Source organism: Triturus cristatus, chromosome 12 (assembly GCF_964204655.1).
Source record: "Triturus cristatus chromosome 12, aTriCri1.1, whole genome shotgun sequence".
Lineage (NCBI taxonomy): Eukaryota > Metazoa > Chordata > Amphibia > Caudata > Salamandridae > Triturus > Triturus cristatus.
The window spans coordinates 224452148-224469559 of record NC_140595.1 but is presented as its reverse complement, the minus strand read 5'-3'; the positions used below and the strand labels follow the sequence as shown (position 1 = coordinate 224469559).

Genomic DNA, 17412 nt, shown 5'->3' with positions numbered 1-17412 from the left:
CCTGCACCCGACAACCCATGGCCTTGTGTGCCCAAACCGACGGCGCCTAACCAACCCTTAACTTCCCAACTTACCTCTCCAAGTGGTGGTCGCACCCAGAAGTCCTTCGTCTACCTGCCTGCAGTGCTTTTGCAAACCAGAGGTTCTCCATACAAAACAGGGCGCCCGACATCGAAACAGCACTCTGTACCCGGCCGACCCCGTGCTGCTGAGGGTGCACCTTTTGTGCTACTTTGTTTTCCCATTTGCCCTGACCTTAACCCTAGGAGGTTTGCTCCCACAACCCAGTGGCCTGCTTGCCAGCAGCCACCAACCGGAGGTCCCCTATCCCCCATTGGATAACATTGGGCCTCAACACTCTGCACCCTGCCGCCCTAGTGCCGCTGAGGGTGCAACAACAGTGCATCACTGACCCTGGGGGACCCCTGAGTCTAACCCCAGAACCTTAATTCCCACAGTCAATTACTTACCTGTGAACCGATAACCTGTTTTTCCTCCATAGGATAACATTGACAATTTTCTTCCAAAAAGTTTTTAAGTGTGGGGTTTTGAAATATACAAATATTCCTTAAAAATCGCACGAATAACCGAAACGTATTTACTCGCCTGTTTGCAGGATATGTCCCAGTGCTGAATCTAGGTATCCAGCACTGAGATAGAAAAGTAACTTAAAAAGTAACATACCTGTAATTTACTGAAAAAGCATATTCATTTCAATGTACTGTATTTGCTAAGTGTTGCAACCTACTGCATCCCCTGTAAATCAAACCAAGTACAATTTCTATTGCATTTTCAAACTGTTCTACATTCAGTAACTTATTACTGTAAAGTATTTAATGCTTACCTGTACCAGGCTTGCTTGGTTCTAAAAATAAAACAACAGTATATTTTTTTATACAAAAACAATTGGCCAAGAGTTCAGTTCTTGAGTGTGTGAATTCATTTGCTGACTGAGTGTGTACATCAAATGCTTAACACTGTCCTCTGATACTGCCTTACTGCTCGACCACTCTACCACAAATAGAGAGTAAGGTTCTATCTCTGCCTACCTCTGGGGTCACCAGGACTCTATACACACTATACCTCATTTTGGTGTAGTATATGTATAGCCAGTTTCCTACAGCATGTGTTTGCAGACACTTCATGGTGTTGAAACAACTACTTTTGTTTGTCACTATCACCTGGATCGCACGTAAATAGAACAGTTTTTAGATGTTTCCTAAACTGAACGTGATTAGGCTCAGCGTAAAGAGATGACTGTACAGAATTGCAGGTCCTTGCATCTGCAGTTGAGAATGTTCTGTCACCATGTTTGAGAGTACGCGATTTGAAGATTTAAACAGTACTTTAACATCTTTAGTTTCCAAACTCAGGATTTAGAAACGTTCTTTACCTGGCTATTTAAGACAGATTCCTGTTGAACTAGACACCAAGGTTGCAAACTGAACCCTGCAGATACTGAACAGCTCCTTATCATATCCAGCCATGAATTTACTAATAGACAGGTATTCTAAAGGGGAACAAGCAGCAATTTGGTTTTGTCTAGGTTCAGTTTCATGAAATTCTCAGACATCCACCATTGAATAATCGAAAGAGTGTTATAGATTACGTTGAATGGCTGATTATGAGGAATCTGGATTAGTTAGGCATACTATCAATGCATGTTGATGTTCGGCCAGTGGAATCATGTATATATTAAATTGTGGAGGTGACAGGATGGAGTGTTAAGAGTCGCCACAGCTAATATTCATGGGTTCCACTCGCAAAGGTGGACTCAATACAGATTGTATATGTTCTTTCAAAAATGATATAATCCAATTCAGGTCAGAACCAGATATGAAACCAAGATATTGTGATCCATGGTATCAAGGGCATTTTCTTAAAATGACAAACCAGAATTTCAGAACATTAGTGTATTTTAATGAAAATCAAAAGCATATTTTTATAGCAAAGTTTGTCTAAACTGGTGTTTGTGAGCAAAATGATTGCAATTCCAAATTAAATGTCTATCTTAGCTTGAAGTATCACTCAAATTTGACAATTGCAAATATTGTTTCCGTGTAGTAAATACAAAAGATTGTACCTCAGCACTCTTCAAATTCCTAATTTTTCATGGCTGTAAGCCTAGAAGATATATAGAATACTTAATGTGACAACTCACAGGAAACACTAGTCAGGAAGCATAAATTCAACAGAGATCTGTTTTAATATTGAGTGACCAAAAATAAGCTGTGTTTCACTAGAAATCAACAATCATGTCTGGGACAGTAGTATAATTGAGGCTGACACAGTCCTGTTGGTTATTTGTGAACGGTTAAACAACAAAAGAGTGACAAGGGAAAAAGGAGCAAAAGAACACGGGCAAAAACCAAAAAGATTTGTTCAAAGAACCCTCACTCACCAACCTAGTTGATGACATGCTTCATCATCGGGTTCCCACCAGAGAGGCCGAGTGCCTCTCTGGTGTGCTGCGACGCCTGAATTACAGCGGAGCTGGTTTTTGAATGTGAAAGGAAGTGGAGTTAAAAGGTAAATGATTTTAACCAACAACAAATTTAATCATGGCAAACCAAAGACCAATAAAAACGTGAGTTGGACAAGAGCCGGTTGGTTAGGTTAACCAGTGCTCAACCAATTTGCAATAAGGTCGACATGTTTCTGCTTATCATGCCCAGTTGGCTAAGCTTTCATCAGGACCACAAGGGACCCCACGGCGGTATGCGCACGCTAAGGCGCACCCTAACCTGTGGAGATCAAATGGTAAAACTCACAGTTCTACCGAAAAGCCATCCTATTATTCCGGGGCTAAGAATGTCTGTAAGAGAAAAAAAACAGACACAATACACATAAAGACATAAAGAGACATAACTTTGTTGATTGCATTTATTCTTCTTTACGTGATTGAGTGAACAAATAATTTGATAATCCCGTGCTGTGGAGCGGGAGTGGGTGTCAAAATAGCAATTATAGCCAAAAAACGCCCAAACACGAGTGATGGACTTGCTTACTGCGTTGGATGCTGCATTGTAGGTTGTAACGCAAGTGAGAGGTATGGAGTCCTGATCGTCTTTCACATGAACTTCCAAAAGAGCCTCCCTGTTTTGGTTGCGTGCTCGTTTGTTACTCCTTGAAAGTATTTTATCAGGGTAGCCACGATCTTTCAATTTCCAAGTAAGTTCATTGGCTTGTTTTTTGTATGTAGAGACATCACTGCAATTCCGACGGAGACGAAGGTATTGGCCAAAAGGGAGGTTTTCCCTCAGTGGCCGTGGATGGTAACTTGAGAAATGTAGCAGGTTGTTTTTTGCCGTCGGTTTACGGTGGGTTTTGGTTTGGAGAGTATTGCCTACCCTGGTGATGACCACATCCAGGAAACTCATCTCATCTTTCTCATGAGTATGTGTGAACTTGAGGTGAGGATCGCATGTGTTCACCCAGTTGAAAAATTCCAGGAGGGATTCCTCTGATCCCTGCCAAATGATCAAGACATCATCAATATAATACCTCAAGTTCACACATACTCATGACAAAGATGAGATGATTTTCCTGGATGTGGTCATCACCAGGGTAGGCAATACTCTCCAAACCAAAACCCACCATAAACCGACGGCAAAAAACAACCTGCTACATTTCTCAAGTTACCATCCACGGCCACTGAGGGAAAACCTCCCTTTTGGCCAATACCTTCGTCTCCGTCGGAATTGCAGTGATGTCTCTACATACAAAAAACAAGCCAATGAACTTACTTGGAAATTGAAAGATCGTGGCTACCCTGATAAAATACTTTCAAGGAGTAACAAACGAGCACGCAACCAAAACAGGGAGGCTCTTTTGGAAGTTCATGTGAAAGACGATCAGGACTCCATACCTCTCACTTGCGTTACAACCTACAATGCAGCATCCAACGCAGTAAGCAAGTCCATCAGGAAACATTGGAATATCCTGACAAGCAACAAACACGACTGGGAGAAACCCTTGTTTTCTTACAAAAGAGCAAGAAGCCTTAAGGACTCTTTGGTACATACCCGTCCGAAAGTTCAGGATAAGAATCATGACCAGTCCATTGCCAGTGCGTGGGGCCTTCCCCCCATTGTTGGCCACTACCCCTGTGGCTCATGTAGTGTCTGCCATCTGACATCCCCCTCGAAATATCTAATACTCGAACAAGGTAAACAATGGATGCAGAAAATGCACACTAATTGCAATTCCACTGATGTGGTTTACTTAATCACTTGCCCATGCGGACTGAAATATGTCGGCATGACAAGTAGAAAAATCAAACAGCGCATCTGCGAACATCGCAGCACCATTCGGTGTCGCAAGTTGAGCACAAAACTTACGGAACACTTTTTGCTGTTAAACCACACAACAAATGACATGAAGTGGTCAATCATTGAAAAACTGAAGCCTGGACCAAATACCCAACAGTTACTATTCGAGAAAGAACAACGTTGGGTTTATCGTTTATCTACTCATCTTATTGGTCTGAATGACAGTATTCCATGGGGTTCCATATTAAAACACTGATTTTCTGACCCAGCCTAGCCAGTTTGGTTAAATGCCTAAATAGCCTCCGTGTAGCTTAATTCATAATAGTTTCTGATTTGCCACTTTCCCTTGTCAACCCCGAGCATCAGGGTGACAAGGTTTGCCTTTGACTGAGACTCTCCATAGACAGGTAAAATATTTGGCATATGCACATTGCGTATCATGTTCCCTTTTAAACGGCGTGCTTTCTTATAAAAGCTTCTCCACTAACCTAACGCACTATTTAGTTCTCCCGTGCGAATACCATTGTTATCCCGAGCAATGTAAGCTCGTTGGATAAAGCACGCCGGTTCAAATTCCCCATTACGAAGGTAGAACCAATACATACGCACACATTAACTTTCTAAACACATGCCCCTTTGGACTGCATCACACGCATACGCGCGTCGAAACAATCACGTGACGGGAATCACGGAGTATTTACTTCCGCGTTCCCCATTCACTCACTAATATCCGGGCCGAGGAGGACAGATCGAGGTTGATCACGGGAGTGTGCGAGCATGGAAGTAAGTTGGCTAACCATTCCTTGATACAGCACTAGGTTCCTTTCAGCTTGTGTTGATTATCTTAACAGATTAAAACAATTTATTGTTTGTCTTCCATCCTGGCAGATACTATAGCTCACTACCCCCCTCTCGGACCCATGATGTTAGTAGCACCAAGTACATAAGTAAGAGGATCAAAATCGTTTATCCATGCAGCTGCTTTTAACAACTTTTAACGCTAGACATGCTCTGGAGCAACAGCGCCTGGCAAACACCTCAGACGCTTGTTTATAGCATGCCTACCACCTCACGAGTCCGCTATTTCTTCGACATACACAGCGGCTAAATAGCCACTACGATTGCACATTGTCTGCTGACTTGACACCACACAATGTAATCGAACGCAGGCACAATGAGTGTATAGGGCCTTATGGAAACACCTTGATATTTCTATAAGTCCTTTGCTTGCGACGAGTAATCACTCGTGTTTGGGCGTTTTTTGGCTATAATTGCTATTTTGACACCCACTCCCGCTCCACAGCACGGGATTATCAAATTATTTGTTCACTCAATCACGTAAAGAAGATTAAAATGCAATCAACAAAGTTATGTCTCTTTATGTCTTTATGTGTATTGTGTCTGTTTTTTTTCTCTTACAGACATTCTTAGCCCCGGAATAATAGGATGGCTTTTCGGTAGAACTGTGAGTTTTTCCATTTGATCTCCACAGGTTAGGGTGCGCCTTAGGGTGCGCATACCGCCGTGGGGTCCCTTGTGGTCCTGATGAAAGCTTAGCCAACTGGGCATGATAAGCAGAAACATGTCGCCCTTATTGCAAATTGGTTGAGCTCTGGTTAACCTAACCAACCGGCTCTTGTCCAACTCACGTTTTTATTGGTCTTTGGTTTGCCATGATTAAATTTGTTGTTGGTTAAAATCATTTACCTTTTAACTCCACTTCCTTTCACATTCAAAAACCAGCTCCGCTGTAATTCAGGCGTCGCAGCACACCAGAGAGGCACTCGGCCTCTCTGGTTGGAACCCGATGATGAAGCATGTCACCAACTAGGTTGGTGAGTGAGGGTTCTTTTAACAAATCTTTTTGGTTTTTGCCCGTGCTCTTTTGCTCCTTTTTCCCTTGTCACTCTTTTGTTGTTTAACTGAACTAACCAGGGGAAACAAGAGTGATAGTCCCTCACCCTCTTTTTGTTATTGTGGGTTATCTGTGAACAACAGCGATATAGTTTTTTTTTTAAAATATCATTTTCATTGGCATTTGACATTTTCCAAGCAAACATTCCACAATCTTTATACAGCTATGCATGTTGTAAACCTTTACAATAGTTATTTTGGGGTATGGCATTTGAATCATATTCCTTGTTTGAGGTCATTATGATATACCCTCATTATGCCAAAGAATGTCTCATGCACGTATGGAGATATAATAACAATGTATAACGTCCGTAGTTGTACAGAGGTATAGTTGGTATGTGGAGGTCCTATTCTTAGAGCCTCCTAGGTGGTAGCATATGATGGCAGCCGACACGTGTTTCGTTACTTTCTGTAACTTTCTCAAGGCTTTGATCTGAGATAACAATACTCCAAATTTAGGAAATCCACCCAAGATGAGTGGACTGTGAAATTTTCAGCGAAAAAATCAGGAAACCCTTGTAATAAACAGGTACCAAAATCCGATAATTCCTTATTTGCAGTAACCATCTGGAAATAAGAATCCTTGATAAGGTAAATCCAGCCTCCAATCTCTAGCCAAGTAACGAGGTTTGTTAGTGGATCTAGTTGCTATACTCCACATCTAATGTGTTCAGTTAAAGGTCTCACTCTAAGAGATTTGAAAGCTGATAAGAACCTCTGTAACAAGTAACCAATGATATCACTTTGTAGGAAAGGTATTGGGTAAGCAACCTTTTCAGTACCAATGGGCTAATATTGATATTGATATCAAGTCAAAAGTTTATTTAGAGAGAAAATGTTTGCCTTTACATAGTCACGATCTGTAATCTTGATAAATCCGGCATGAGCAGATGATTCCAGATCCAGATTCCAGATTGTGACGGCGTTTCGCTGGGATACAGGGGCACACCACAGCCCTCGCATCTTTGTCAGACTATGCAAAGACATACTTTTTCTCTCTAAATACATTTTTGACTTAATATTATGGGCAATCTTTAGACCATTGTTATTGAAAAGGTTGCTTACCTGACTAGTGTTTCCTGTAAGTTGTCACATTAAGTATTCTATATAACTTCTAGGCTTACAGCTACGAAAACATAGGAATTTGAATTTGTAGAGTGCCGAGGTACAATCTTTTGTATTTACTAGTATAATATGGGAGTTCGGCTGAACTTCCGTTAGGTGACATCCTGGGTAGTGGGGTGTTTTATTTGTTACCTTGAGGGGCACCTATACTGTTGATCTATTATTGTCAACAATTACAATATTTATTATTCACAGGATTTTGATGTGCTACTGCTTTGACCACCACTACCTCATACATTCATTGTATTGTTTCCATGTAGTTAGGGGCACTTGATGCTGTGCTATTACTTTATTAACTCTTGTGGAGACTTTTCAACATTTATATTGTTAAAGATTTTTTTATGACTGACTGCCGTCTGAATCTGTAAGATCTCTATAACTTGAGCAGTCTCCCGAACCTAGACAATCTGGTGTCAACCATTGACTCTTGCATGCTATGAACATTGATCATCCTTGTCCAATAGACCTCTTTTTGTCTCTCCCTGACAGATGGATGCCTTGAATCGGAGCTGCACTGTGTCTGTGCACTGTGGCAACCACCGTGTGCGATTGATGGTGATGTTTCCCGTGCAATACCCAAACAATGCTGCACCCTCCTTTCAGTTTGTGAGCCCTACGACCATTACATCATCCATGAAGGCATCACTCTTAAAGGTAGGCCTGAATAAAACAATAGTTTCATTGGTTAACCTCTCTCTTGCTTTGTGTCTTAGTTCATCTGATGCTATGCCTAACTTAAAGCTTGCCTGCCTTCTGTGGTACTGCCTGTTTATCTTCTACTAAACATCTCAAGACCTATTCTGTCTGCTTGGTTCTCACAATTTATAAGACAACCTCAATCTTGGCAAAGCAGTTTAAAATCAAATAAGGTGACACACCAAGATATCATTGTTTTGTTAATGTTGTCTTTTGGTCTGGAGCACGGAAATGTCTCAAAGGTATTCATTTTCCATTTTCCTCAACCCTCCCTTCTTACAGTCATCTCCCCATACCTTAGTGCTCTCCTTATCTTTTTTTGATTTGTTCTCCCACTCTGTGACTCCGCTCACTAGTTATCCATTTAATTGCTGCACATTCCTTGTTTATATCATTGCATTCCCCGAATCATTTGTCTATAAGGTCCAATTGGCACCTCGAGCCCATAACAACCCTCGCTCTACAAATGTTAAGAAAGAAACGATACATCTACACGTGATTAAGACTATCAGTTCAACATATAAATGCAGGAAAACAAATTAAATGTTTTAAGGTCATTTATTTGTTATTTTTTGCAAAAGAAGATAGAATATCTACATACAAAAAATGGTAATACATTCAAAAATATGTAAATAGTAAACAGTAATTCAAAATTTGATATAACGTTCATATCCTGAAAATATGGCAATGCGGTCAGTATAGTAGTTGCTAGAAGCAAAGCGGTAGATGGAGACTACGCGCGTTAAGGCAAAACTGCCTTCATCAGGGGACCGTCTATTGCATAATAACTATATAGGGCACAAAAATAATACAAAAAAGATGATAAATAAACATATAGGCAATCATAAATTCTTTGATACTTGTTAGACCGTGTAGTTATATATGTACATATACCTGGCAAAATTGGTCAATGATTAAATACGTAACAATACAAAGTTAAAACAATTATTTACAACGGCTAATTATAGTTCATATGAAAAATCACAATTCCATCTCTATAAAGACAAATGTCTATTATTTCCTCAGAAATCAATCAATAGCAAGAAGAAAAGCACGCTTATAACATCATGAAAAATGTATATAATTGACACTTGTTATATGGCAAAACATAGCAGAGAATTTGAAATGAAAAAATGAAAATTAATTAACCCTCGCTCTACCTTCATGGACAAAGAGATAAAAACAAAGCATTATCATCTGAGGAAACAAGCAATGGCAAAGCCAATAGGTCTCGCAATGGCTTTGTTTTTTTCCATTTCCTGATACGAGTTGGCTTTGTTAATGACATAAAAAAGTTGGCACAAAGTTGGCGCTGTAGCTGCTGTGCAACATGTTTGAAAGTGATGTAAAAAAAGCATTGACAACATAATGCATCCGGGGAGTCAGTCAAGCGGAGTTAAATAGTTTTCCTGTGCACAAGCAGGACCTGCCAACTATTGCTGTGTGTTTCAGGTTTTTTACAGCTGCGCCTCCAAAGCAAACGCTCCCCCCGCCCTTCTCAGAACACTAGCTCCTCTCAAGATGTACTGTTGCGATCCAACAGGGGGAAGAAGTATGTATATCGGACAGAAAGAATTACAGACTAGGTTGTGGTTCACATATGCACTGCGCAAATGGTGAAACTTGCCCATGGAAATGCAGATGTGATCTTTCTGAACCGAGCTGCCCATGGTCAGGTGCTGTACTCAGCAACTGCCTCCATATATGATAATGCTCCCCACAGGAAACAGCGTCCTTGGATGCAGCGCAGGCGAGGAAAGCACAGGAGAGTGTGCTTGTGTCTAAGGTCACCTGGTGAAGTGAAGGGAGGAAGTGGAGCTGAGGCTCTGGAGAGGGGTTGGCTGCCGGGGAAGTGAGACTGCAGACATCTGATCAACAGTGTGAAGATGGAGTTTCCTCCTTCTGAGACCGGAGTAGAGTCCGATGTGCTCTGGAGTGGGACGAGGCCGCTGAGGAAGGTGGGTGCTGCAGAGGAGGAAGCTATCCATGGGCCCAGACACTGGGAGATGGGCTGCTGTGAGAGGTGAGGCTGCTGGATGGAGACTGGTCAAGAATCTGGGGAAGGGGTTGTTGCTTGGTAAAGGAAGACACTGCAGGGAGTAATATTGGAAGAGGATGGATACTGCGGAAGGTTAGACTGTGCAGAGCTGGCACATGGCTAGGGCTTCTGTGGGGGATCTGGTTGGCATTGACTGGGCAGAGCCGAGACATGATGGACCCCTGGGAGTAAAGGGTTTGGGTGTCTGCAAGGGGGAGTGAGATGGAAACTGCACACAGTTTGCAATGGCGCACAGCATGGAAGTGCCTGCGAGACAAAGTGTCGGCTCTGAATGTATGTGAAGCAGATGGTAGGCCTAGCTAAGGAACATGTTAGGTGCTGGTGAACAGGAGTAGACGGGGTCCTCTTTTTGGGAGGGTGAGACAATTTTGCCCTGCAGTGTGCGAGACAGTCTAATGCTAACGTGCAGTGTTGTGTTAGAAGCTTTATCCATTGGACAGGTGAGAGACTTGGCATGCTGGTGTGCATAGATGACCCCCTAGCAAAACCTGTCGAGAACACTGTGGCGTGAAAGCGCTGCTTCCATGACCCATGGAAAAGATCTGTTGTGTTTCAGAAACCCTCTTTGCAAGCAGCTCTTGGCCTACATACCCCCGGGCTGTTATACACCCCGAGGGGGCTGCACATGTCGATTGAATGCCCTGAGTTCTTGTCAATGCATTGTGTATTTGAATGGGTGATGTCATTGCGTTGATGGGCAGTGAAGGGGGTTAATGACATGGCAGCTGTGCGCACAGCCCCCCGCCTATTGCCCTGATGAGGTCTGTCTTTGGGCTGGTAACGCCATGGCGCTGTTACATTGACAGCGAAGGGCTCCTGCATGGGCGATTCTTTGTGTGGAGGAGGCGATGGTTGCTTGGTATTTTGTGGTGTGACACAATGTGTGGGTGGCGCACAAAAAGGAGCGCTAGCCTTAGCCACAGATCAGCTCCCTGTGAGTTTTTCCTGGTCTCCCGCTCAGTCTTTGCCCTCTGGCTTAAAATGCTTCATATGTCCCAGGTTTAGTATTTCCCCCCCCAAACGGGTGGTATCGTTGACTCTGAAAAAACTGTGCCCCAGCTTCTACTTAAGTGTCATTATATGCCTGAATAAGACGGGCAGCTGCAGTAGTCCCCCTGCTTTCAAATGGTAGGTGCCAGACTTGTGCGACATGTTGCTGCAGTGCATTTTGGTACTGGCCTTGGTGCCCTCCCTTGACTGGCCTGGTGTGGTATGCCCCCTCTAGGGGGGACTGCATCTGTATAGCATTGGTGGGGGGTGGGGATCTTTTACCGTGCATACTTCACCATTGCTAGTTCTGCCATCCATTACCTATGGCTTATGCAAAGCTTAGGTTTTGGTCTGCGCTGCTTGTGGCTATTTTTGCCTTGTTACTGTGAGGAATGTGCGGGCGGACATGCCCAGCAGCTGCTGCCTCTGGAGGGAGAGGGGCTTTCCTCCTCCACACGTGTCTCAGCTGCTGCAGACTGGGCTGAGTCACCGGAGCGCCTTCTGGAGTCTGCCGCTCCTCCCTGCCGGCGCTCCCTCGTCCCGTGACTAGGCCTGCTGCAATGTCCTGGGTGAGGCCTGCCCGGACATTGAACTCTCCCTGCCCCGTTGGTGATGTGCCTGAGCCGCAATGAGGGTCTGCCCGTGGCCCTGGCTTTGGGCACGTGTTGAGGGGGTCCTCGCAGAGCATTCGAAGCAGGCCGGCAGGGCCTTCAGTTCACCCGGAATTGCTGTGACCATAGGGCTCCTGCCCCCGTGGCTCTGCCTATGGGCTGAGGGCACGTGTTGAGGGGCTTCTCGCAGAGCTGCTGCAGCGTCTGAGCGGCCCGCAGGGCCTTCAGTGCACCCAGCATTGCTGTGATCACAGGGCTCCTGCCCTGGCTGTGCCTGAGTCACAATGAGGGCGTGGCCCTGGCTGCGGAGTGAGGGCACATGTAGAGGGGTTCCTCGCAGAGCTGTTGGAGCAGGCCGGCAGGGTCTTCAGTGCACCCGGCATTTCTGGGACCGCAGGGCTCCTGCCCCGGCTGTGCTGCAGCCAGACTGACAGTGAGCGGTGTGGATGGGACAGTGGGGGACTGCCTATGGGCTGAGGGCACTTGTTGTTGAGGGGAGGGGGGCTCCTCTGCAGAGCTATCGCAAGGCTCCTGCCCCGGCTGTGCTTCCGCTGCCCAAGTCACAGGGAGCGGCGTGTAGAGTAAAGTATCGCCCGTGGCCCTCGTCATGGATTGAGGGTTCGTGTGAGGGCCCCTCAGCACCATGTGAGCAGCCGGCAGGGCCTTCAATGCACCTGGCGTTGCCGGGACTGCAGGGCTGTGGTGAAGACGCATCAATTTAATGAGCCAGTCGAAGATCCATTTTACTGCTACTTTGTTGTACTAAATGCAGGGGCCCATGTCCCGCAGGGCCGTCCTCAAAGGCATCCACGCCGCTAGTGAAGAAACAGAGGTTGGATGCCATGAAGGAACGCGGAGTGTGATCTAGAAGGAAACGGTACATTAAAGTAAATATCGCACCAGGCTCTAAAGACCCTTGAAAGTATGGATAATAAAGGACAGCACAGTAGAAGTAAAACCCTTCCATTACAAGTGCTCCTGTCTGTGATTACAATCGACTGTCATTGGCATTAAACTTGCCTGGGTGTGGGCTGGCTGTACTATGACGGTGCCGCGGCAATGCTGGAACTGTGTTTGATGGTGGGCCTGGTCGTACTGTGAATGTATTCAAACGGACTAGCCCTGCATTGCTGGTGCAGTGCATTCAAAGCTTCGAAGGGTCAGTCGCAAGCGGGAAAGGGAAGCAACAATAACAAGCGTGGCCGCGAAAGTTAAAGCGACCGCGCTAATTAGACCAGGGATGTCAGGAATGCAGCTGGCATCTGCTGCTGCTCCCGAGCTCCCTAGGCCAGGGGAGTTAACGTTTAGAGAGAAGGCGGGACATGCAACTGCCTTTGGCCAATTGCGGGCTTTCAATTTTTGAAAGCCACACGCAAAGGCCAATAGAATTTGACAAGCAGACGCACAAGCTTTCAGAAAGCTTTCTGAAAGTCTGCAGTGATTACAAGAGGCCCTCTCCAAGAGCAGTGCATGCACGCTGCGCTAGACGAGACCTAAAAAGCTGTGTTATTGCCCACTCTAAATTGTGTGGAAGGCCTAAGGGCTTACTTCTGTTGGCACTTACTCTGTAACCCATTGAAGTAAGTTTTACACTGACAGAGCCAACTTTTCTCTGTCAGCGTAAAACTTGCAGTCTGCCCAACCCAAAGTTGGGCAGTGGACCTTGAATTTGCTGACCAGGGTACTCTATTGCCGTTGCTCTCTCTAAATCAACTCCAGAGGCCCACCAAAGGCAAATCAGAATTGACCCTGCTCCTCTTAGGAACATTCCATCCCAAACCTTGATCACCTCACACATTCACTTTGCGACCCACTGCTTTTTTTAAAGGGACTCCCGTGGGGCCAAACCAAAAAAAAAGTAAATGTCTACTGTGGGTTGTACATTACTCCTGTGGGACAAAGCTAGGCCTCCCTTGTTGTCCCACAGGATGCCAGCAGGATTTTCCATAGACCCCCATGTGGTCCCATGGAAGTACTGCGGTACCTGAAAAAAAAAAAGAAAGCATGGGGCGGGATTTCGTGAGGGGTTGGTGACTGTGGGGTTGGATGCCTGGCCTGCGTGATTCTAGCCCTGCTGCCAACCCCACGCTGTGCACAGCCAGAGGGTGCTCACGGCCGGCTATTGGCCACCCGTGGCACTTGGGCGCAGGGCCAGGCCACAGACCAGGCCCTGCATCCAACCCTATACTGTGAATGGTCTAAAAGTATGCTCATGGAGCAAATTGGGAGAATATGATAAAAATCCCTAGATAATCTAAGAAAGATCCATAGGGTAAAGAGCCATTCATGTTGGATATGGTAATAAAATCTTAAGTTTTTAAAAAAAAACAATTACATTCACTGAAAACACAAAGGTTACAGTGATGTTATAGTTATCTATGGTAATAAAATCTTTCTTTACATTGAAAAAATGGAAATTGACTGAAATAAAACAAAGATTAAAGTGATGTTATAGTTAGGGATGGTAATAATATAAAAACAATTGTTTTAAAACAAAAAAACACTGAAATCCACTAGTTATTCTTTACTGAGCTAACTATCATTTGTACCCCAGCCATGCACTGCTTATCACCTCACTTATTACATCACTCATGACATGTTCAGTGATGTCATTAAATAAATCAATGATGACATCATCCAAACTACCGATGTTCAAATTACTCTGTAAACCAGTACAGCATTTCAAATATCAAAGTAAGTACTAAATGGTGCAGAATCATAAAGCATAAATACCTTTCAGAAACAAGTCTCCTTAGGTGAGCCAAGATCCTCCTACACACGGCCTTCACCCTTTACCGAACACATTGTGGGTAGCCGACCTTGTTTTGGCAGACAGCCAGACACAGGTGGGCAAACCCCTGCTGCACACAATTTTTGTCCTAAAGGCAACTATTCATGGACAACCCCTTCATCCAGACATCCAAACTCTTTTAGGTGGTCAAACTCCTACTGTGCACTGCCTTTGCCCTGCACCGTACCCTTCGCGGATAGCCTATCTCTTGTGGGCAGTGAACCAGACATGGGTAGGAAAGCACCTACAGTGAACAGTCTTGGCCTTTCTGCAGAACCCCTACACAGAGAGCCTACTCTCTTTAGACGCCCCGTAGGTGGTGAAGTCTCTACAGCATACAGCCTTCACCCTGTACCAAACATTTTCAAGGTAACCAAGCTCTTGTGAGGAGTCGCGCACACATAGGCAAGCAAGTACCTGATGCGTACAGTCTTCATTTGTGTGCACTTCTTCCAGACTCTCAAGGCCCCTTTGGAAAGTAAGCACCTACCACATACAACCTACATCCTGTTGCAGAGCTTTTACAGACAGCCAAACTCTTGTGGGTAATCAGCAAGACACGAGTCAGCAAGTCTCTGCTGCACACTATGTTCAACCTTTGCATAACCATTCATAGAGACATAGATAACTCACTCCCAAGACCCGTTAGGAGGTCAATTAGTTACAAAAGCTTCCCCCATTAGCAGTAAGAGGCTATTGAAAATTAGGACTAGATGTACCTAAAGTGGTGGCTGCTGGTGACCAGAATTGGTGAGGTAGCAGGGGTGGGGGGTTGGAGGGGTCGGAAGGGGAATATAAAAATACAATAGCAGTGTACGGCTGCCGACTCTTCTCCGTCCTCTTCTTTTCCTGACTCCCAGCAGCACACATGCTCCCAGACTCCCCTAAGCCAGTTACAACGCTGCTGTCATTCTGATAATAGTATTGCCAGCATGACAACAGCGTTATGATTAGTCTGTATGCCTTGGTTTGCTGCTCAGACAGTGCCTGGGACTGTTATTCACCCAGCTGTGCAACACAGCCAGATGGAGAAATGCTAAGTGCGCATGACGGTTTGGCTGTCCTAAGCCGGCCGGCCAAACCGTCATGTGCACTTAGGGTCCCCAACACTCCTCCTCCCTGCTGCTGTCCATCAGGTTAGCCCAGCCCCGTCCCGGCTCAGTACTGAAAAATAAAATGATACTAACATTGTGTTATTATAATTTAATTTTTCCTATTTGCACTGCTCAGAGAGCATCGAGGCAACGCTACTTCGCCTTAACAGAGGAGACGCCACTGTGTACCTTGCTGACTACCTTCCAGTATGATAAGCGTATACCAACCTATTACATTCATTGGGTGATGTTATTTAACATGTCATGAGTGATATAATATGTGAAGTCATAAGCAGTACGTGGCTGGGGGCAAGTTATAGTAAGCTCAGTAAGCTATAGTTTTTGGTTTTATATTATATATATATATGTATATTCTCTCTCTCTCTCTCTCCCCCGTCTCCATTTACTCCCAACACCCCTGCACCTTTTATTCGGAAAAAGTATATTCGTCCATTACTGTCCAGTGCCATCCTGCCCTGTTTTTCCTCCAAATGCTCCCCTAATCCATATGTCCACTACTATGTAGCATCGTATTTATGTTCAGTTATATCAAAAAGGAGGTTAGTGAGGCACTGGATTGCTTAAAGAAAAAAGCATTAATTAATATTTTATAATAACTGATTGGGAGGAGTCTAATTTGATAACTATTTAAAATGTTTTTCATAATTCATATATTCGCCATTGCAATGTATTTTATCAATTTAATGGTATTGTTTACAAAGGGCACTGTTAGCACTTTAATCACTATGCACTTTATGAGCTACTAATAAGTCAGTCTGAATAACTCAATGAAAGGTATTACTATCTTAATTGGTTCTTTGTCTGTACATCTTTGTGATGTTTTAACTATACTATTTGTGATGTATCTTTCTTATATACCTTGAATAATGTATGATCTGTATACATTTATGACCTTATCAATCAAGATCGAATAAAGTTACTAAGCAACCAACCAACCCTGCACCTTTTCTTCTTAAAAAACAGAAAACAAGTTGTAGATAGCTCAGTAAACTATATTTTTTGTTTTTATATTTTATAAATAAATATATATATTATATATATATATATATATTGCTCCAAAGGTTGTCCACCTGGTGAGTAGCACTCGATCAGCAGCTTTAGTTATGATAGGCAGGGACGGGGATCTGCTTGTAGAAGCCTCTCTGTAATGGAATTGCCTGACGCGTTTCGAAGCTCCATATGCTTCTCTTCAGAGGCTTGAACGGAGACGGTGTGTGCAAACGCTGAACCCACCAATGGGAAGCTCGAATGAGACTGTGCATTGTGGGAAATTTGGTCCGGATAGCACACAAATCTTGTCCTGTATGAACCCTGCAAGTGGACTTGTCCTAAATCCTGTTTTACGCTGCTGGCCCACATTGCCGACATGATAGTTACCATGTTGGATGGCCCCCATAACATTACGGATGGTGCACACTCCGTGGCAGGACGGCCGCGTATTACATTCTGCTCCAAAGGTCTTCGCCTTCTCTCCGTCCGCCAGCCGATGTGGCGCGGGACCCGGAGCATCATCGCTGTCCAGCTCCGCCTTTGCAGCCCGCTTCTGGGACAACTCCACCATTCCCTCCCTTTCTGAGAGCCGGGGCGCCCCCTGGCCACCTTCGAGCTTTCTACGAAGCTCTCCATAGCATCTTTGGGCAGCCCGACTCTGCCGGAGCACCTTCGGGTCCAGTGGGCTCGGCTGGGGACCCTGGGCCTTTGAGGCCAGCGGCTAAGGCGTCGGAGGGCCCCCGAGGATCCAGGCCTGGATCCAGATTGGTGCCTGTCGATCTCACTGTACCTTCCACGGTGACGATTCCAGTGGTGACTCCCCCCAACGCCGGTTGCGCCCTCAACTGGC

At 44.7% G+C, this 17412-nt stretch overlaps 1 protein-coding gene across 4 annotated transcripts in view; it reads left to right on the top strand.

Annotated features, from left to right (window-relative positions):
• WDR59 (WD repeat domain 59) overlaps positions 1 to 17412 on the top strand; it is a 766237-nt gene that overhangs the window by 367668 nt on the left and 381157 nt on the right. For all 4 annotated transcript variants that reach the window (XM_085636815.1, XM_085636817.1, XM_085636814.1 and 1 more), the window contains exon 14: positions 7800 to 7964. In XM_085636815.1, coding sequence (XP_085492941.1) covers positions 7800 to 7964 — 165 coding nt within the window. The remainder of the gene's footprint in view (positions 1 to 7799; positions 7965 to 17412) is intronic.